At 44.7% G+C, this 22,218-nt stretch overlaps 1 protein-coding gene across 1 annotated transcript; it reads right to left on the reverse strand.

Moving 5' to 3' along the window:
- Nucleotides 1-3,462: 3,462 nt before the first annotated feature.
- LOC105008598 (influenza virus NS1A-binding protein homolog A) lies at nt 3,463-20,230 on the reverse strand. Its single transcript, XM_020045440.3, has 15 exons — nt 20,020-20,230; nt 14,473-14,697; nt 12,424-12,558; nt 12,175-12,347; nt 11,970-12,045; nt 11,699-11,872; nt 11,349-11,474; nt 9,484-9,609; nt 9,167-9,335; nt 8,801-9,046; nt 8,486-8,607; nt 8,100-8,226; nt 7,386-7,517; nt 5,252-5,425; nt 3,463-5,162 (listed from the first exon to the last, which is right to left on the reverse strand). Exons 3-15 carry the CDS (start codon nt 12,532-12,534, stop codon nt 4,903-4,905), a joined length of 2,016 nt encoding a protein of 671 aa, XP_019900999.1. The 5' UTR covers nt 12,535-12,558; nt 14,473-14,697; nt 20,020-20,230; the 3' UTR covers nt 3,463-4,902.
- Nucleotides 20,231-22,218: the final 1,988 nt, after the last annotated feature.

Raw genomic sequence — 22,218 nt, forward strand, 5'->3', positions numbered from 1 at the left:
CAACAGAATGCCTTCACACACCAGGCTAACATAGAGCAGAGTCCTAACAGAATGCCTTCACACACCAGGCTAACATAGAGCGGAGTCCTAACAGAATGCCTTCACACACCAGGCTAACATAGAGCGGAGTCCTAACAGAATGCCTTCACACACCAGGCTAACATAGAGCGGAGTCCTAACAGAATGCCTTCACACACCAGGCTAACATAGAGCGGAGTCCTAACAGAATGCCTTCACACACCAGGCTAACATAGAGCAGAGTCCTAACAGAATGCCAGGAAATAGACAGGAAAAGTGACCCAGAGAGGCAAAGGCAGAGATTGATTTGGACTGATTTGTCTTCATTTAGCGTCTTAAACCAGGCCTGGCTTGTCACTAGGCTTGAGGAGTACCCATTACTGTTTTGTTTTTTTCCCCAGTAATGTCTCAAAACACGTTGACCTAATCAAATGAATTGCTTGGGAGGGGCTTACACAGGAGCTGACGAGAATAATGTATTCAGTGCAACAGTAGCTAGTTAAGTGAAGATGGCAGCAAAATAGCCAAATAAAACCCCATTGAAATCTCTAGTTTGAGGTGAACCATATCAGTCTTTGAGAAACAAACATAACCTTTTCCTAGGTGTCGTTATTGCTACCAGGCTACACACCCCGTTAGAAGATATAATAGGACCGGTAACGCTGAATGATGGGTTTTCTAAAGAGGTATGTGGCTCCTGTTGCAATCTTTTGCTAAAATACACTGATCAAAAATATTAAGGGAATCAAACATTTGGTTCTCGATTAACAAAATATATTAAAAAGCAAAATTTTTTACTGTACATTGTGTAATTTGTTGAGAACAAAATTATGTAACAACGGCCAATGGAAACCAAAATCACCAACCAGTCGAGGGCTGGATTCAAACTTGAAACAACAAAAATCTAAGTAAACAATTGAAATCACAGGCTGTTCCAACTTGTGTGAATTTCATCACAGTAACTCATAATGTGACTCAGTAGTGTGTATGGCCCCACGTTCCTGTGTCGGATGCATCGATACATAACGTCCAGGAGGTTCTCAATTGGATTCAGGTCTGGGGAACTTGAGATCCAGTCAGTGGCATCAATGTCTTAGTCATCCAACTGCCTACACACTCTGGCCACAAGAGGCCAGGCATTGTCCTGCACCTGGAGGAACCCAGGGCCGACTGCATCAGCGTAAGGTCTTACGGTGGGTCTGAGGATTTCATCCTGGTACCTAACAGCAGTCAGGGTACCGTTGGCTAGCAGGTGGAGGTCTGTGCGTCCCTCCAAAGGATATGCCTCCCCAGACCATCACTGTCCCATGCCTAGTGTGAACTAGGGATGTGCACTGGATATTATTACCCAAATTGTATTTGGTGACGTGAAGTACATGGGTTTAAAAAAGAAAAAAAAGACAGATCCAACGTGGGCGCTACAGTACTACGAAACGGGTGAAGAAACGGGTGTCATTCTAATCTGCTTGTGCGTATATGGAGGAAGCAGTCTGGTACATGTGCAACATTTGCCAACAGAACTGAAGACAAAATGTATCAACAAATAACATTGAGACTATTGGATGGATGTCTAGAGAAGCTAGCAGGTTACTGTAGCTATGCTAGCAAGCTATAAGCTATTTGATGAACTCACCGATTTCGGCTCTCCCAACAGCCATTAGATTCCACAGCCTAACTATATGTAGCGTTCTGTAACCAAATAAATTCCATAGGTAACAGTTATTTCAAAACTTGAGAAGAAGCAGGATAGAGCAATTGCCAGTGGCCACCACCTGCAAAACCATTCCCTTTTTGGGGGTTGTATTGCCATTGCCTCTCTAGTGCACATGTTGTCACTTTCATTTGCACCAAAACAGGTGACATTGCTTTACAATCGCTTATGCTTCCTAACTGGACATATTGATGTCCCTGAAGTTTAATTGACTTGTTATACTGTGATGATTGTGTTCCCTTAATTTTTTGAGCAGTGTATAAAAGTGTGGATGAAAGAATTCAGTTTTGTGAAGGAAAAAGCTAATACTGAACCCTGAATCTATTTTTCCGAACAACATTTAAGCAAAGAAGTTGTAATGGCTTTACTGACTCAATGTCTTTCTTTCATCTTTCCATTCAATAGAAATCCTGCTGCTGAGACTTTTTGCCGTTTCCAGACCTCAAAAGAGGCTGAACGAGCCTGGAGGTGTGGCCTCGTGAGACTGGAGGTGTGGCCTCGTGAGACTAGTATAGCTTGGGGTACCGTGACGTTGCTAACAAGATCAGTCAAGGAATTTCCTATGTCTGTCCAGTCATCCTTCCACAACCCTAATGTCCCACTGACCAAGGTCACTGGACTGCTTATGGGTATTTGTCATATCCAATGACAGCTTGGTGTACCGTGACATCGCTAACAAGATCAGGGGTTAAATGACATTACATTACCTTTCAACAAAGCAACAGGACTGTGTCAGTGTAAAGGCACTACTGTAGGGCTTTAATCAGGGATGATCGCCAGCTACGTATTTGGCAAACTCCACAGGATTTCCACATCTTATGCAGTTATAGGTTGAGTACAGGTGCCGCATGAATAGAATAACAGGAAAGACCGTATATGGCCTCAGCTGAAACCTGACGTACAAGCCCACTACCCATCACCAGGTCAAATGCTAATCCCTATGTTAATGAGACATGTAAATATCTGGTCCAGGCTTCCCTATACGATCTTAAGCCAAGTTAATCACTAAAAGATTCTAAACAACTAACTAGTCTTAGTATTTTTTTTTTAAAACATGTTCCCCAAAAGAATCCTAACTAGATAAGTAGTCAAGCCCTGCTGTTGAAAATGTTACAATGATTTATTCGGAGTAACCTGGTATATAAATCGGCCACAGCAGTCAACCCATCACAAGACGCCATTACCTGGTTGTCTCAGTTTACAATGCTGATGTAATACCAACTTGAAGCACTGTACCTAGCTGGGTTAATGGACCACTGTTAAAGTAGTCACAGTGATTAGGAAACTGGCTTCAATAACCCCTGGGATTTTCTAAATTCTATTTGTAAATAGAATTCAGACCTTTCTACAGTGTCAATAAATGCATGAAGTATTTTCCCTACATACCAGTGGGGTTTAATTCAGACTGGTAACTGAATGGAGAATGCCTGGCTAAAGACAGTTGAGTGAGAACACACACAAAAAAGGTGTGAGAACGTGGTCAGTTGCTTGTGAGACCAAGCTCAATGCAGACAATGCAACCCTGTCTGTATCCCCACAGCAACTGCAGAGACATTTCTGCTATGTGACGAACATTAAAACTAAACACTCCTTCCCCAGCCCTTCACAGGGTGAAAACCTAGGGACAAAAGCCACTTGTTCAGGTAACCAAGATTCCACGTTTCCAAGAATCTCCTTGTTTCAATTGCTCATTAATTAATACTCAACACTGAAATAAAATAACACTTTCCCTGTAGGGTTGAAATGGTTTATTAGTTTAAGAAATATCAGTACAAAAAAAAAAAAAGACCACATTAACACTTCTTGGAATGTTTCTAAATCAGAACAGGAAGTTAAAGAGGAAATGAGACCAGTTTCAGACAGAATTAGACATTCAGACAAGTTAGTTGAAGTGGCAGTAGAGAGCCACCATAACTAAGAGTGTTTCAGTGCCTGGGCTGCATCCTAAATGGCACCTGGTCTGGACAAAGCTAGTCCACTATAAAGACAACAGGGTGATCCTTAGGACATATGCTGTGTGTGAAGCATCTAGCGCATAACGTGATTTTGTGCATCCCTTACTTCAACTCATCCACAGGTTATTTGCTCAGCAGTGTATGAAATAAATCATATAAAAGGCAAGATTTATCAGTTAATTAAATGCCTATTGAGGCTAAATACATTTCCTTGTTTGATGCTAGTTAGTTTGTTGCATAAGGCTTTTAGATTTCTTCAGAGATTGAGAAAGTCACTTCAAATAGGAGATAATTGTGAAATTTTAGGTAATAAAAAAGGTCTGCTGTTCTATTGCGTAACCTGGTACTGTCTTCTGTCAAGCTAATAAAACACACTGCCAATGGTTACCAACCCATTACTGAAATTAATGTTTGAAATAAAAATGTTATACAAAATAAAGATACATACCTCACAACATTGCTGAAGTAATTTAGTCAGAGGATTTTGGCATTTTAGTAAGACAACAATAGAAAATATATACAGAGCACAATATTGTAATATCGCAATATGCAAAGGCGTCATTTTACTTTGGGGCAAAACTGAAATTAACTGGGCCTGAACCGGCCCAACTTTGGGACTCGATGTGGAGCTCAACCTCTCGTAAGTTCAAATCTTTATCATCTGCACTGGTGTGAAAGAACCTTAGAGAAAAGTTTGTAAGAATCTTTGTTTTTTCGGCACAGATAAAAAAAAAGACCAGGAAGGAGGAAGCCAATTATTGAAATGTTGATGCACGCCACTACCGCACACCTGCCCCAACCACGATCCGACTTCAGACAGGACATCATGAAAACACAATCACGTCACTAACCCTACTAGTTTGACAATGTGCTCCCCCTGGTCCTGAGGAAGTGAACAAGTAAACAAGTGGAGTGCACACCAGTGAGAGGGAAATGGGAGTTGCGTAGAGGATAAAAATGGACTCATAGAAATAGAAATCCTAGAAGAGTAACCCATCCAATAACAGCTTTTTAATATGGAATATTCTATGTCACTGTAATTGTCAGTTTTGTAAATTGATAAAGCACAAACATGAAGCTGTGGTTCTTGATTCAAATTTGTTTTTTTTACATCCTGGGTGGTAATTGGTTGTTGGTGGGGAGTGATAGGTACACACCTTTGGTCCACCCATTCACTATTCTAGGAGTTCTATGTCCATCCTTGGCCCAGACCTGGTCTTAGTCTTCCTGTTTGAAGGCCTCTCCACAGGGGCTCCACTCATTGGACAACGACTCATATGCCTCAACTGTATTCAGGAAGTCGTTCCCATCAAACCCGCCCACGGCACAAACCACCCCCCCCAGCACAGCCACGCCTGCGTTGCTCCTGGCAGACGTCATGCTGCCCAGCATCTTCCACTCGTTGCGTGCAGGGTCGTAAACCTCCACACAATGCAGCGCATGGGTCCCATCAAACCCACCGACCACAAACAGCTTCCCTGTGGGGGGGGGGGGTTCTTTTAAATAAATCCTGATCCTATTATATATGATGTAATATACATTTTTGTAGAACCATAAACCCCCTCACCGTTATGTACAGTGACCGCAGCCCCACGGCGCGCTACATTCATCGGGGCGACCAGCGTCCATGTGTTGTTCTCGGGGTTGTATCGCTCCACGCTGTTCAGGCAGTTCCATGACTCGGCTCCACCAATCACATACATGAATCCATCCAGCTCACATGCTGCTGCCTGGTGTCGCCCTGGCAACGCAGGAGGAAACGGTCAGCCACAGCCATACAACAACGTGTCATTTTGAACTAAAAGGTTTAAATGTTTTGGTTAATTTTTTTTATTAAATTAAGTAATTCCCATGAAATTGTTATTTAGGTGTTCCCTGACATGAGATGTAAAGAATATTTATGATGACTTTTTTTTAAGCCAGAAGGTTGTCTACGTAAAACCAGAAAAGTAACCAGGCAAGTCTAGTTCAGCCGTCTCGTGATTAGAAAGGATGAATGTTAATGTCCCTGGCTGTTTTCGATCTGCGGTTTTCTATGTGGCTGACTCTTTAACCAATATTACCCCATTTAAAGAGCGGGAATAACTTCACCTCAGCCATTACATTATTTTCTGAAAAAACATAGGCAACAATGTTTATTAATTAAACTAAATTACTGTAGATGGCTAGCTAATAGCTATACTGTGCCTATAATGAAAACAATGACTCCAATCACTCCATGGCTGGTTTGTTTCTTTAGAAAACAATGACAGTTTAAAAGGGTCCTGGTGATACAATTCTCTTTAATATATGAGATTCATGGCATTAGAGTGGATATTGTTGTGCGACGCCTGAAAAGTACAGAGTGGACAAATATTCCTGTGACAAAGAAATGGAACGTCTGATTGGGGAATCGAACCGGGGACAAAACATTTAAAGGCAGGGCAGCCCCTTCAATCCCAGCCGTTACATTTCTGTCCCGATTGGGACATACTACCTCGTGAGAAAAATCACATCTCGGCATTAACATCACACCAATTAGTGTTAAACTGACTAACGTTTCTTATTAAGTTTTATTCAAATAGCATCTATGAACTGTATGGCTTTTATTAGTCAGTAATAGGCTTAATAGTATTTACTTACTACTTGGAATAGTCAAAAGATTTGAACAATTGCTAGTGAGACTGAAGACGAACTTTACACTTGACAAAGCGATTTCATTTCATGGCACAAGGTTAGTTTTTCTTTCATTTGTGAATGACACGGATACAATAAGTATCAATATAGATTAAGATAACTGACTATTTCGTCAAGTGAAAAAAGATAATTGTGGAAACCCCTCCTCTTTTACTGTGCAAGGGGTTGTGATCTATAGGCTATTACCCCAAATAGCATGCACATATGCGTACTTCGAAAAAACACCAGAAATAGTCGCAATATGACTGCAACGTTTTATTTTAGGCTTACTATAAGGTAGCTACTGAAGGATGTAGCCTGCAAGGTTTTTTTCAATCCTCAACAAATCCTAATTCGTCATTTATGTCTGCGTCGAGACTCGGACGCCGGTCGCTTGTCTGGAAGGGTTAGGGGACGCCGGTCGCTTGTCTGGAAGGGTTAGGGGACGCCGGTCGCTTGTCTGGAAGGGTTAGGGGACGCCGGTCGCTTGTCTGGAAGGGTTAGGGGACGCCGGTCGCTTGTCTGGAAGGGTTAGGGGACGCCGGTCGCTTGTCTGGAAGGGTTAGGGGACGCCGGTCGCTTGTCTGGAAGGGTTAGGGGACGCCGGTCGCTTGTCTGGAAGGGTTAGGGGACGCCGGTCGCTTGTCTGGAAGGGTTAGGGGACGCCGGTCGCTTGTCTGGAAGGGTTAGGGGACGCCGGTCGCTTGTCTGGAAGGGTTAGGGGACGCCGGTCGCTTGTCTGGAAGGGTTAGGGGACGCCGGTCGCTTGTCTGGAAGGCCGCCTCTCGAACCGCTAGACGTGTACTGTTCTTAAGAGTCTCTAAAGGTTTCTTTTTTGGTGACCAACAGCACCCTGCATATCGCTATTACATTTGTTTGAGTGTTTACTTTGTACAACTTTTCCTCACACAGAAGTTCATCAAATGGACTGATGGGTGCTTCTTTTTGCCAAGGACATGTCAGGTCTGGTGTGTGTGTGTGTGTGTGTGTGTGTGTGTGTGTGTGTGTGTGTGTGTGTGTGTGTGTGTGTGTGTGTGGCTACTTACTGATGTTGAGTGGAGCACAGTTGTTCCAGGTCTTTGCCACAGGGTCAAAGGCATCACAGTTCTTCAGACCTTTCTGTCCACATGGGTCAGACCCTCCCACCACAAAGAGCTTGTTGTTCAATGCACACACACCTGGTGGAAGACACACAAACACCATAAAACAGAACTTTCAAAAACACAAAAAACGCCTTAAAAAGGCCTGATATCACATAGAGCAGAGAACAGAGAACTTGGACATTTAGTTGAGTGTGCTATGCAGATTGTGTACAGACTGGCAGTGTGGGTTTACGGCCTATGCAGACTGTGTACAGACTGGCAGTGTGGGTTTACGGCCTATGCAGACTGTGTACATACTGGCAGTGTGGGTTTACGGCCTATGCAGACTGTGTACAGACTGGCAGTGTGGGTTTACGGCCTATGCAGACTGTGTACAGACTGGCAGTGTGGGTTTACGGCCTATGCAGACTGTGTACAGACTGGCAGTGTGGGTTTACGGCCTATGCAGACTGTGTACAGACTGGCAGTGTGGGTTTACGGCCTATGCAGACTGTGTACAGACTGGCAGTGTGGGTTTACGGCCTATGCAGATTGTGTACAGACTGGCAGTGTGGGTTTACGGCCTATGCAGATTGTGTACAGACTGGCAGTGTGGGTTTACGGCTTATGCAGACTGTGTACAGACTGGCAGTGTGGGTTTACGGTCTGTGTGAATACCTGCGTTGCAGCGGTTGGTGCGTAGCTCGGGGACCTGAGTCCACTCGTCGGCCCGAGGGTCATAGGTCTCTCCACAGCTCAGCTCATCAGAATGACCGTTGGAGCCACCCATGACGTACAGCTGACCCTGTGGATGACTACACTTAACGCCGTGTGCATTTAATGTTCTTGTGGTTTGCTACTCAGATGGTGGTAGCATTAATTGTAGTAATTAATGCAAAATAGAATATAAACAAAATAAAATATAATCCCCAATTCAGAAAGGGAGTTGAAATTTCATAAAAGAAAATGACTTTCTGCATTTAAGAAATATTCAATGTGTGAAAACCACAGAAAAGCTGAACACCGTGAGGGGAGCCGCCTAGAAGCTGAACACAATAACCTACCATGAGGACGGCCATCTGAAAGCGAGCTCTAGGCGTTCTCATGGGGGCGATGAAGGTCCAGCAATCCTTCTTTGGGTCATAGCATTCTACTGTCCTCAGACACTCCTCTCTGTTGTAACCACCTGTTGAAGAACCATAGTCAGACCTTTGAGCATCTTGTTGGGAGGAACTACAGCTGTACTCAGACAGACGTCTCGGTTGGGAGGAACTACAGCTGTACTCAGACAGACGTCTCGGTGTATTTTACTGCCAGATGTCAAATCAAGGATAAGGATCCTCCATAAAACAAATCCAGCTAATTCCTGTTCCAGTTACCCGCAGCGATGAGCCTTCCGTTGAGCTCGGCCGTGCCCAGGCCAGACCGGGCATAGTGCATGCGGGTCAGCAGCCTCTCCTCCAGCCGGTCCTCCTTCTCTGCCCCCTGGCTCAGCTGGTTTTCCAGGCTCAGACTCTTGGTCAGACAGGGAGTGGCGTATGGGGAGCAGTGGGGGCTGGCGCGCCCATGAAGGAACACCACACACAACACACCATTCAGGACCGCCAGGCAGAGGTATGTACTGTCTGGGGGGAGGAGGAGAAGGGGAAAGAATAGTGAGAAACTAAATGTTTCTAAATGTTTTTTTAAAAAGCCCTTACAATGGATCCTCTAGACGTTTGTGGTGTAATGCAGCATGAACTTACTGCTGGTCTTCTCAGAGGCGATGTACTTCCACTCATGTCTGAAGTGTTGACCTGTGGATCCAGGAGAGAGGCTGCCATTGGAGCTGTTCTGAGGGAGGACGGCGCAACTGCCAATCTCACGGCAACCCACACTCGTTTGTCGCTGCACACTCTCACGAGGGGCCTTCTTCTGCAATACCAGAGGGAAGCTACAGAACCAGGCAGTAGTAACGCCAACAAATTGGCCGGCAAACTGAGCATGCTCGCAAGCTAACCCAATGGTGGTCTACCTACCTTCCTCCCAGATTACCAGGCTGGCTCATTAACTAGCAGTGTACCTGAACAAACTGGATGTGTTCGTCGTCTACTCCTCCACAGCCCAATCCCTCAGAAGGCTGGACCTGTCCCTCCAGCAGGTTTCCATCATGCAGCTTGTGGTCAGCGGAGTAGTACAAGGTTTGGACCTGAAACAACACAGGAACAAGACCCATGTGGCTGTCTCCCTGACATAACAGAAACAGCACGCCCGGCCGATGTTGGCCACAGAGAGAAATGCACCCAGCCCGGTTCCTCTGAGAAAGGGAAACTGTCTGTAAGGAAGGATTAGCTAGCCCAGCGCTGTGAGGAAGGATTAGCTAGCCCAGCGCTGTGAGGAAGGATTAGCTAGCCCAGCGCTGTGAGGAACGGTGCAAAAACAGCGGTGATCCCAGGGAGACCATGGCTGAAAGGATCCGACCTGACGGAGGTTCCACACAAGACACTACTACTAGAAAACAAAACAAAAAAGGTGCCTGGACCATAAAAAAAAAGCTTTCGTTGCAGCAGAAAGCCCATTGGATTTTTGTGGTCTGGTTTTAATATTAAAAAATACAGAGGAGAAAAAAACCAAAACTGTCCTGTTATTTCCATACCATTCCTGAACAGATAACCAAGGTCAGGGATATCTTAAAACACACAAAAAAAGAAAAATCCAGAAAGCAGACTTGGTCTTGGCAAGAGTCAAGAAGGGGAGACTGTTAGCAGTGGGTAGGTGTAGAGAATTAATCTGCTGAAACTGAAAACAAAACAACTGCATCGCCTCAAAACTGCAGCCCCTGCTTTCCTTCTGTTGGTGGGAACGAACTGAAGGAGCTTTGCTTTGTCATCATTCACATCATTACCGCTGGATTCTGTCTGGATCTGTGTAGGTCTTCTATCTTCCTGGTTCCTGTTCTGACCGGTTTTGTATGTTCTATTACACCTAGAGGAGAGACAGGGAGATCAACGGGGAGGAAGAACCATTAGAACATAGACCCTGGACGGAACGCCACCACAACGTCCTGGCAACGCTAGAACCTTGGGAGGACGTCACAGTGTTACAACCAATCAACCGACAAGGCAGGACGTACCAACAAACCAGGGGTGAATTCCACCAAAAACTAAAAAATAATCTGTAGAGCCAAGTGGTCTCCCAGACAGATTAAGCAAAGTACTGTGCACTCAAAAAAAAAAAATCACTGGGATCTGCATTACCAGTCCAGGACTAAACCTGATCCGTCTACGAAACAGGCCCAATGAGTCCACCGGTTGACCATCAATAAAAGATCTTTAAGACTAAAAATGATCGTCGTGATTTTGGAAAACTCACCCAGTTCCAGCAGTTAACACAGAGCCACCATTAATTCAAATCACTGACCAGAGAGCAAACAAAAAGAAAGAAGGCAGATACTTGGTAGTAGAAGATCTGTCTGCTCACCTGGTTAAACCCTGATTCTCAGAACTCTGATGGAGAGAGAGAGGGAGTGGGGGAGGGAGTGGGGGCAGCTACTGCAAAATGTTACATTGTTTAGGCAGGCCAAAAACTTAGGGGCAAGAAAAGGAACAGATCTCTTTTTTTAAACAACCCCAAAATGATTTATTTTAAAGGAACGTTACCAAGATGGAGGTCGTCAAACTTTGAACTACAGAGGGTGGAGAGAGCGGCAGAGTAACCGGAGCAACAGCTTGGCCCCGGAGGGCGGGGCACCAGCGGCTTGAGTCCCAAATGGCACCCCATTTCTTTATTTAGTGCACGACTTCAGACCAGAGCCCAAACTCTCCATTCAGTGCATGACTTCAGACACCCGAGCATGACCCTAAGAAAACTAGCCCTGGTAAAAAGTAGAGCGCTACTTTGGGACAATAGTGTGGCATTTGGTTGGCCTCTGTCTGGGTAAATACTGACCTCTTCCATCAGCCTCTCCAGCGGCTCCCCGCTCTCCCACAGACTGCGTTGCACCCAGTTGATGACTTTAGAGTAGAGCTTCCCATTACTAGGCAGAGTCAGGTTGTCCTCCAACACCACCTCCAGCTGAACCGGACGGAGACAGTTACAAACTGGGTGAGTGGATACTTGAGGAACTACACTGATTAAACTCTCCATGCGAATAATTACATATTGCAATAAAATTGGGTTGTCTGGGACCTTGCCCCAACAGAACCCCTTAAACAAGCTGATGAGAAACGATGTACTTTCATCAGCTTGTTTAATTTGGCTGCGAGTAACAGACCTGTAGCCGAGTGGCATGGTCTCACCTTGAGGCGTGGCAGTTTGAGGAAGTGCTCCTGTTCTGAGAGCTCCAGTAGGTGTTCCTGGATGTATCCATCGATCTTCCCCAGCAGACGACCATCCCCCATGCTGCTGGCAAAGTCCCTGTAGGGGATGGCACTCTGGCTGTCCATCTTAGACAGCAGGTAGTCCCCGCAGATCTACACACACACACACACACACACACACACGTTCTTGAGAACTGGTAGAAATGTAGTGCATCTAGGGGCTTGAGAACAGCCAGCCTGGTGGCCCTACCTGTTTTACCCGTTCCATTTTCAGTTTCTTAGCAGCAGAGTAGACATCTCTGACCAGAGAGGTGTCTGCTTTCAGTCTGAACAAAGAAAAGAGAAGGGGGAGTTGAAGGGAGAACGGAAGGAGTCGTCAAGATGAGAAGTAGAGAAACTGGTAGCAGGGCAGGCACTCAAACCTTCCCCACGAAACCCCCCCTGGCTGTACTCACTGGGCTGTGTACGCGTAGTTCAGAAGGATCTCCACCGCTTCAGGGGTGAGGTCATCAAACTTCACCAGCGACACTCCACCCACAGGTTCGGAGTCTCCGTTGAAGACTTCAAACAGGTAAGGGCTGCAGCAAGCCAGGACCGCACGATGAGCCATTAACTCGTGGCCACACACCTAGAGAAAATGGGAGGTCTGAGGTTAAGAGGTCAAGCTTAACGAGGGCCACCAACTAGGCTAAACTGAAGTGTACCTGGAGTCTGACATCACAGAACTGGCCACTCTTCCTTAGAGCGTTCATTTTGGCCACGGTGGAGTCCAGAAAGCTGTCATCCTCAAATATCAGGTACCCGTTAGGAGTCATATTTACACAGGAGGTGGCGAGTGTCTGGAAACGCAGGGAGCAAGAGAGGTCATGCATTGGTTTGCAATATCACTTTAACATTGCTAACCTGCCAACTGATTTTGTCCAACCAGATGAGTAATGTCCAACATTATATGTTTACCTATCTACTGCTGCTGGGACAAAGAGCCACAATAGTGGGATCAACATGCCAAACTCAGCAAACCAAGCATTATCATTTGGGTCAACGGGCCAAATCCAGCTAACCGAGGATTATCAGTTGAGCCAACATGTCAAATCCAGCTAACCGAGGATTATCAGTTGGGCCAACCCCATCTAACCAAGGATTATCAGATGGGCCAACCCCATCTAACCGAGGATTATCAGTTGGGCCAACCCCATCTAACCGAGGATTATCAGATGGGCCAACCCCATCTAACCGAGGATTATCAGATGGGCCAACCCCATCTAACCGAGGATTATCAGATGGGCCAACCCCATCTAACCGAGGATTATCAGTTGGGCCAACCCCATCTAACCGAGGATTATCAGATGGGCCAACCCCATCTAACCGAGGATTATCAGATGGGCCAACCCCATCTAACCGAGGATTATCAGTTGGGCCAACCCCATCTAACCGAGGATTATCAGTTGGGCCAACATGTCAAATCCAGCTAACTGAGGATTATCAGATGGGCCAACCCCATCTAAATCGAGGATTATCAGTTGGGCCAACCCCATCTAATCGAGGATTATCAGTTGGGCCAACCCCATCTAACCGAGGATTATCAGTTGGGCCAACATGTCAAATCCAGCTAACTGAGGATTATCAGATGGGCCAACCCCATCTAATCGAGGATTATCAGATGGGCCAACCCCATCTAACCGAGGATTATCAGATGGGCCAACCCCATCTAACCGAGGATTATCAGTTGGGCCAACCCCATCTAACCGAGGATTATCAGTTGGGCCAACATGTCAAATCCAGCTAACTGAGGATTATCAGATGGGCCAACCCCATCTAAATCGAGGATTATCAGTTGGGCCAACCCCATCTAATCGAGGATTATCAGTTGGGCCAACCCCATCTAACCGAGGATTATCAGTTGGGCCAACATGTCAAATCCAGCTAACTGAGGATTATCAGATGGGCCAACCCCATCTAATCGAGGATTATCAATTGGGCCAACCTCATCTAATCGAGGATTATCAGTTGGGCCAACCCCATCTAATCAAGGATTATCAGTTGGGCCAACGTGCCAACCACAGTTAATCAAGGATTATCAGTTGGGCCAACCCCATCTAACCGAGGATTATCAGTTGGGCCAACGTGCCAACCCCAGTTAATCAAGGATTATCAGTTGGGTCAAACCTAGCAAATTGAAGATTATTAGTGGAGTCAACTTGCCAAACCGAGCTTATTATACGGGCGTATTTATATTTCGATAATTTTCTGAAACTTCAGACACCCGAAGCTAAATTATTCTGTTTACACTTACAGGTATTGATAGTTCGAGACACCACCTTTCAAGGTAATGTGTGTCACACGTTTTCTTTGTGTAGTTTGCAGGGCCATTGTTCACAGCTTCATGGGACTTCTTGAATTTCAAGAAATTTGCTTTAAAATAAACATATCCTTGGGGATTTAAAAAAATAATATTATTAAGATAGGGAGGGGCCTCTAAAATGAATGCAAGGGGGGCTAACGTCACCTATCGGTGTGCGCCTAGCCCCACCACCTAAGCCCCTTTCTGATCCAGGAAAAACCCTGAGTGCACACAGATTGCTTGACTCTCCCTTGATTGATGGCCACAGCCCTGGGTGTCTCAAACATGCCAGAGTAAATTCAAACGCTGTGGACATGATTGAGCAAACTAAGACAAGTCTATCTAGCGTTTTATTCTCTCGTGTAAATAACCCACAACTGAGGATTATCATTTGGGACAATGTCAAACTTACCAAACTGAAGAGGTTGATGGCACAATGTGAGAGTGAGTATTAGTGGATGTTCAAGAGTGTCGAGAGCTCTTCCTCAGATGTAGAATGACGATAGACTGGGTGGGGGGGTGGGATGGAGGGGGCGGCACTGGAGCAAACGAGCAGGCTTGAAGAGATCAATCAAGTCCTAGAGGGTTCCGTGGGTTATAGAATATATCCTTTTCTGCGTTGGTTGTGTATGGTAACCTGGTGGAGAGAAACAGAACCTGAGTTTACTATGAGGATAAATCAAAAGACGTGTGTTTTCTGGCTCCACAATAGAACAAACCGAGCGGAAAGTGACACAGCAACAAACCGTGTTGTGTTGGAATAAACGCCTTGATGTGACCACGTTGTACCAGGAAAACAACTGAACACCAACACACCCACCAACCCGCATACTGGAGCGCCTACATTAGAATTCCAGGTCACACAGCAAAATATTTTGCCAAAACACATCAGGATATTGCTTTTCCAGTGGCTCTGAAATCTTCCTGCAGTTGACATCTGGTGAGCAATACATTTCCAACACTGAAACCAATGACAGAATCACAACAAATATGGAGCCTCCCAAGAGCCACTGTGTCATGACTTGTATTGTGAGGTCCATGGCATTTCCCAGCCCCCAGAGACAGTGAGAAACTGAACCAAACATAAAAGCACTTCATACCACACTAAAAATAGGACCCATTATTTTTTTGCCTCTAAAATAGGGACATTGCATTATTAAAGGCCATTTACATTTACAGAAACTTTTAAACTTATTTTGCCTGCCAATCAAGCAGACTGGTGTTGGAAAGGTCAACTCTGAGGATAAAATGTTTTCAATAAATGTTGGTGCAAAATACTCAGCAGTTGATTTAGCAGTTGAAAGGGTGGTAGTTAATTGGAGACATGCTGTACCCGGGACGTTACGTCAGCCTAGACCAGCCCGGTTAGAAGACATGCTGTACCCGGGACGTTACGTCAGCCTAGACCAGCCCGGGTTAGAAGACATGCTGTACCCGGGACGTTACGTCAGCCTAGACCAGCCCGGGTTAGAAGACATGCTGTATCTGGGACATTACATCAGCCTAGACCAGCCCGGTTAGAAGACATGCCGTACCCGGGACGTTACGTCAGCCTAGACCAGCCCGGTTAGAAGACATGCTGTACCCGGGACGTTACGTCAGCCTAGACCAGCCCGGTTAGAAGACATGCCGTACCCGGGACGTTACGTCAGCCTAGACCAGCCCGGGTTAGAAGACATGCTGTACCCGGGACGTTACGTCAGCCTAGACCAGCCCGGGTTAGAAGACATGCTGTATCTGGGACATTACATCAGCCTAGACCAGCCCGGTTAGAAGACATGCTGTACCCGGGACGTTACGTCAGCCTAGACCAGCCCGGTTAGAAGACATGCCGTACCCGGGACGTTACGTCAGCCTAGACCAGCCCGGTTAGAAGACATGCTGTACCCGGGACGTTACGTCAGCCTAGACCAGCCCGGTTAGAAGACATGCTGTACCCGGGACGTTACGTCAGCCTAGACCAGCCCGGTTAGAAGACATGCCGTACCCGGGACGTTACGTCAGCCTAGACCAGCCCGGTTAGAAGACATGCTGTACCCGGGACGTTACGTCAGCCTAGACCAGCCCGGTTAGAAGACATGCTGTACCCGGGACGTTACGTCAGCCTAGACCAGCCCGGTTAGAAGACATGCTGTACCCGGGACGTTACGTCAGCCTAGACCAGCCCGGTTAGAAGACATGCTGTACCCGGGACGTTACGTCAGCCTAGACCAGCCCGGTTAGAAGACATGCTGTACCCGGGTAGGAGTTAAGTGTAAACAGAAAGGCAACTTAGAAGAGAGAAGAGGAAGTGTACGTGTGTTCACAACTATGTGGTTTAAAACACTTCCTTCCCCTTGCACACATTTGTTGATCAAACTAGGCTGCCAAGCCATTATTGTTACAAGGAGAATTCAAAACTGTGCACCTCATATACAAAACCCTAGGATAGCATGTTTGTGAAGCAATGACGAAGGCCTAGAGTCTTATGCAAACTGTACCACACACAAACATGAGCACTAAGCAACACAGCTCATTTTTTACAGAAAAAAACCTGACGATAGTGTTTTGTTGCGCTGTACTTTGCACTGTGATATTATCCGTGTTTGTAATCACGTACAATCAGTATATTGTGACTGGGCCTCAATGTTCACAGGAACAATAAACCTGATAACCTCACTAGAGCAGCCGTACAACGGGCTAAAGCCATAGGCAACCAGCTGGTGGCTAAAAGGGCTCTGAGGGGTAGCTAGATAGTGATGTTTTACCAGTGGTGTTACATCGGTCTATACTGCCCTGGTTAGCAACGGTGCTGTACACAGGATATCAGGCTTTATATCAATACCTTGTAAATTAAGCCTGGTTAACCCACAGTGGAAATAAAACAGTGAAAGTAATCAACTCATCAAAACAGATCCCAGTCAGGCTGTGGGTGCCAATCAGAGGCATTACTCAGAGTCCGAGCCTTGGCATCATTAATGTGTGGCATGCATGCACCAGACACACTGCGATTGGTAATCGCAGACAGTCCAGATGGCATTTGCGGTCGCATCTTCAGTGTGCGCCAACTAACCGGCAGGCACGTTAACAGACATCTTAAACTCATCCCTGTCTCAGGCTGTAGTTCAACAAGACCTCCAGTGTCCCAATGCCCAAGAAAAATACATATCCCCCAAAATTCATGAGGATCCGCAACAACTCTTCCTAGCAGACAAACACTGGGGGGCCCTGAGGGGTGTATTCTCAACCCTTGGGTACCCCGGCAGCAGGGCTACACCGGTGCTTTACCCCCGGCAGCAGGGCTACACCGGTGCTTTACCCCCGGCAGCAGGGCTACACCGGTGCTTTACCCCCGGCAGCAGGGCTACACCGGTGCTTTACCCCCGGCAGCAGGGCTACACCGGTGCTTTACCCCCGGCAGCAGGGCTACACCGGTGCTTTACCCCCGGCAGCAGGGCTACACCGGTGCTTTACCCCCGGTAGCAGGGCTACACCGGTGCTTTACCCCCGGTAGCAGGGCTACACCGGTGCTTTACCCCCGGTAGCAGGGCTACACCGGTGCTTTACTATCAACACAGTTTGGTGTTCTGGTTACTAAAAATAAAAGGCAATAGTTTTCTGGTAGTAAAATAAACAATAAAGCCATGCTCAATTTGTTTATAATACAACGGTGGAACTTGAGTAATTTCTTCCTCAAACTCCTGTGACTGGCTCCTTCTCCACATACCATTGTGACACTGCAACTGTAAACCAGTGTATTCATTATTTAGTATTTTGTCAAAACTATACCTTTAATAGAAGGATTTGGGATAGTTCTGAGGTAACTTTGTGTTATAGATTTTGCAGGCAATGTATTTCCACTGAGTCAATGGCATCATACCGCCTTTGGTCATTCCAAAACTTTCCAAAAGTCTTTGCTTCCCTGAAATGTTGCTTTATTTTATCAGGGATCTGTTTGTTCAATCGGATTAAAAACCAATTACGAAAACCTAAGACTAAGCGAATGATACACATCGCTATTCGAGTAGCACAACATCCGGTGTTTTCACAGCACTTAACACACCAACCCACAAACCCCACCCCAAGCCCTAAAGTCTGGGGTTTGGCATCAAGTGAGAGCAGGGCTACTCTGCCATGGCCTAGTGGCTGACTGGCGCTGGCCCTTGTCAATGGAAACAAACATTTCTGGACAAAGGGTAAAACACCAGTGTTTGGCACCAGTGGAAATGAAGCATGTGTTCACCCATGACTACCTCTGCACAATGACAACAGACAACAGGGAGGGGCCACTAAAATTCCCAAACTCTGGTGTGACAGCTCGACATCGCTCACCCCCGCTCTGCTTTTTCCTGACCCAAGGAGGGAATGCTTGTTGCTTTAAGGGAAGACATTTCCAAGAGTGAGCTATGTTTAACAAATTGAGTAATTGAAAATGTCCTTTTTTAATCACATGCAGTTAGATGAGCGTTGTGTGTGACCACAGCAAAATTATTATAGTAAAGCTTTGTTTTTCAAAGTCTGGGTCCCAACCCACAGGTGGTTTGATGGACATTTTTATTGGGTTGCCAACAGTCCCGCCACCAGGGGAGATAAAGCAAGACACTGCCCCTTCAGATAGAAATCATGCCAACTGACTTATTTTCCCATGTTCTGCCTTGTCCACATGTTATTGCACAGCACATTACCTCCGATGAGGCTAAGCAGCCAACAACTGTATGCACCAAAAGGCGAGTGTGACACTAACCAGACTTGGACACAATATCCTTCCTTTATGCAAATAGTTTAAGTTGCATATCTGTATATAGAAAGCTACTTTTGAGTACTGTTTAAAGTGGAAAATTCCACCTACAATAATAAAGAGAAACCACAGAAATATACTATACTCTGCATCTGATATGCTTATTGGACTCATCCTGCACACTGGAGCCTATACATATTGAGAAATATTTGTACTGTATTACTGAATAATAATTTAAATTACTGAATACTAATGAAAACCAATTTTTCCACCATTACTAATGGTAATACTGCACATATTGGTAATTCCGCTTGGGATTCTTTTAATTAGAGTGGCAAAAGTTTGAAACCGCTGCGCTAGAGCACTCTGTCCCAAAGATGGCGGACAACAAAATCAGACCGAATCCAACGAAATTGAGATATAGATGGTCCCCATATATCCCTATTAAGAACACATGACAAATATAGACGTAACAATAAAACACGTTTACATACTGTCCACCGCCAGAGATCGCTTTTAATTTAGGAAATTGCTAAAATACTTTAATTCAAGACAACATTTGTATAATTAGTCAAGTAAAAATAAAACAGATTTATTTTACATTTTTGTAAACCCAATTCTCTAAAGTTTGTAGAAGGTCGAGTTAGACTAAAAAGCAGCTTTATAGTAGCATCCACTGCCAATAATACGGAATTTTAAATGGTACTTTCTGGAGTGGGGAGGCACCCCTTCCCTGAAATTGCATCATATCTTTAATATAAAAAGAACGCCAACCTCCAATAAATGCGAGTGGAAGCACAACATATTTGATTAGACTGCCTGTACAGATATTTCATTATACTGTGTTTTGCGTCCTAAAATGTGCTAGTTTTTGATTCAGCCATCTATGCAAATATCAACTGACGTTAGATTCTGGGGAACAAGGAATCTCAACACCATAGCTCATGCTACTTAGCCCCGATGTTACGGGAGAGCTGTAGCTAGTACGCATCGGATACGGATCTCCGGGTACGTACACTGCCCAAGACTAAATCAATGATAGATAGTTGTTAATCTATAAATTTCAGCTAGATGTAATGTTTGCTCGCTGTTACTACGTCTTGTTAGTTAAATAAAACAGTCAACGTAATGCATATTGGCTAAACAACGGTTCGGTAGCTAGTTAGCGAGACATCTCGGATTAGCATGGCAACGTGTCACCAAGCTATAACAATCTCCTTGTTCACGCAGTAACTAGTTTACCTGGGTTGTTTGACACCTTGCGATGGTCGACATTTTCAATAGAAAATAAATGACTGGTCTTCTTACGTTACTCCAAACTAAAGACAATCCGCGTGAAAGACAAAAATGAATTAATCATGCACGTTAACACCAAGTCGCTTAGTTCACCAAGACAACCACCCTTCACCCGACCAAAACGAATGCAAGTCTGAGGCGGAGGCGCGCGCTTTCAACGAAGCAGCAACTGTGAGCGCCGAACGAGAGGTGACGTCAGATGATCAGTTGCCGGAACGTTTTGCGCGAGGGAACCAGTGCGTACGAACAGGGGATTGCGTGGGGTTCTGGATTCGTCTTAAGTGAACCTAGCGATTCGCTACCCTGGTGATAGTAGATTCATTGGGTACGAATCCGTAAGACACATCACACGTTGCCAAGGCAACCCTTCATATTTAAGTATCAGACAGACTATCTATAGCGGGGTAATTGTATTTTCATGAGCTGGTGCCTAGAAGGCACGCATGACCATTGGCTGCATATCCCGGCCTGGTAAATACAGCCGCTGTCTCAACAATTTACATTTACAACAATTCTCACATGATATACTTGTTAAATTGTTGTGATAGGAGATTATTAAAGATAGATACATTAAGATGGACCCATTTAATCTACTGTGCAAGGTGTTTCTAACATTTAGCCTATTGACTCAGGGGGCTTATTATATCTTATTATATCTAATAAACAATTGTGTTTTAGTTATCATTGTTATCATTGTTCTTGTACATTTACGGAGTAATTTGTGTGGATTGCCATTTAAGATGTTATAATTTTTTATGTTAAATGTTACAATAACTTTATGATCCAGCCATTGTTTACGCTACCCCGTCTGCCGTCTGATTGTAATAACAGAATAGAAACAAATGATGTACAATGGAAATACAAAATAATTTGATTAAAGAGGCCTAGCACGGCCCCCCACCCACGCACACCCTACTGCTGCTAGAGTGTATTTGACCAATAAAACATTTCTACTTGGAACAGACATACACACAAACACACACACACAAACCCCTATACACACACAAACACACACACACACACACATTGCTCTACTCTCAAACTTTCGGTCTAGAAGTTCTCCCAAGTAGCACAGGTGTGTTGTGACTGCAGTAGTATAAATATAAATATTTCAGGTATGAAGCTCATGTCTATGGGTGGCAGAGCACAGCCTCAATGTCAGAGAATCATCACCTGCAATAAATCTTGTGATCTGGGCAGCATCCCAAATGTCAGCCCTTTTCAAAGGAAGTGTGCTGTAAGGGGATTGAATGGGCTGCTATTGTGGACTGAGTGTGGTGAAAACATTAGGAAGCACTCAGTCAGAAACAAATTCCTGTCTAGAAACTAGGCTGCAGGCAATATAAAACACTTATTGCAATCAATTGCATAGTAAGAAAAATAGGGTGTGGAGCCTGTGATCTCTATTCTATTATAATTCTATTATTATTACCAGGCCCTGGTTTCTATTCTGTTATAATGATATTATTATTACCAGGCCCTGGTTTCTATTCTGTTATAATGATATTATTATTACCCGGCCCTGGTTTCTATTCTGTTATAATGATATTATTATTACCAGGCCCTGGTTACTATTCTATTATGATGATATTATTATTACCAGGCCCTGGTTTCTATTCTATTATAATTATATTATTATTACCAGGCCCTGGTTTCTATTCTGTTATAATGATATTATTATTACCAGGCCCTGGTTTCTATTCTGTTATAATGATATTATTATTACCCGGCCCTGGTTTCTATTCTGTTATAATGATATTATTATTACCAGGCCCTGGTTTCTATTCTGTTATAATGATATTATTATTACCAGGCCCTGGTTACTATTCTATTATGATGATATTATTATTACCAGGCCCTGGTTTCTATTCTATTATAATTATATTATTATTACCAGGCCCTGGTTTCTATTCTGTTATAATGATATTATTATTACCAGGCCCTGGTTTCTATTCTGTTATAACACTATTATTACCAGGCTCTGCTTTCTAATCTGTTATAACATTAGGTAGGTTTATAGAGAGAGAGAGAGGTAGGGTAAGAGAGAAAGCATTGGCTAAATAGAGGGGTATAGAGAAATGTTTATATTGTTACCTTATTATCTCATCAATATATCAATATAATAGTCTATACAGATTGATGCTA

This window comes from Esox lucius, chromosome 3 (genome assembly GCF_011004845.1).
Source record: "Esox lucius isolate fEsoLuc1 chromosome 3, fEsoLuc1.pri, whole genome shotgun sequence".
In the NCBI taxonomy this organism is placed as follows: domain Eukaryota; kingdom Metazoa; phylum Chordata; class Actinopteri; order Esociformes; family Esocidae; genus Esox; species Esox lucius.

Excerpts from the sequence above, each read along its gene's own strand:
- LOC105008598 (XM_020045440.3), bottom strand. The coding sequence starts at position 12,534 with ATGACTCCTAACGGGTACCTGATATTTGAGGATGACAGCTTTCTGGAC. Across the intron at positions 12,046-12,174 it reads AACTACGCGTACACAGCCCA|ACTGAAAGCAGACACCTCTC; the intron begins GTGAGTACAGCC and ends TTCTTTGTTCAG. Across the intron at positions 7,518-8,099 it reads CACCAACCGCTGCAACGCAG|GTGTGTGTGCATTGAACAAC; the intron begins GTATTCACACAG and ends GTCTTCCACCAG.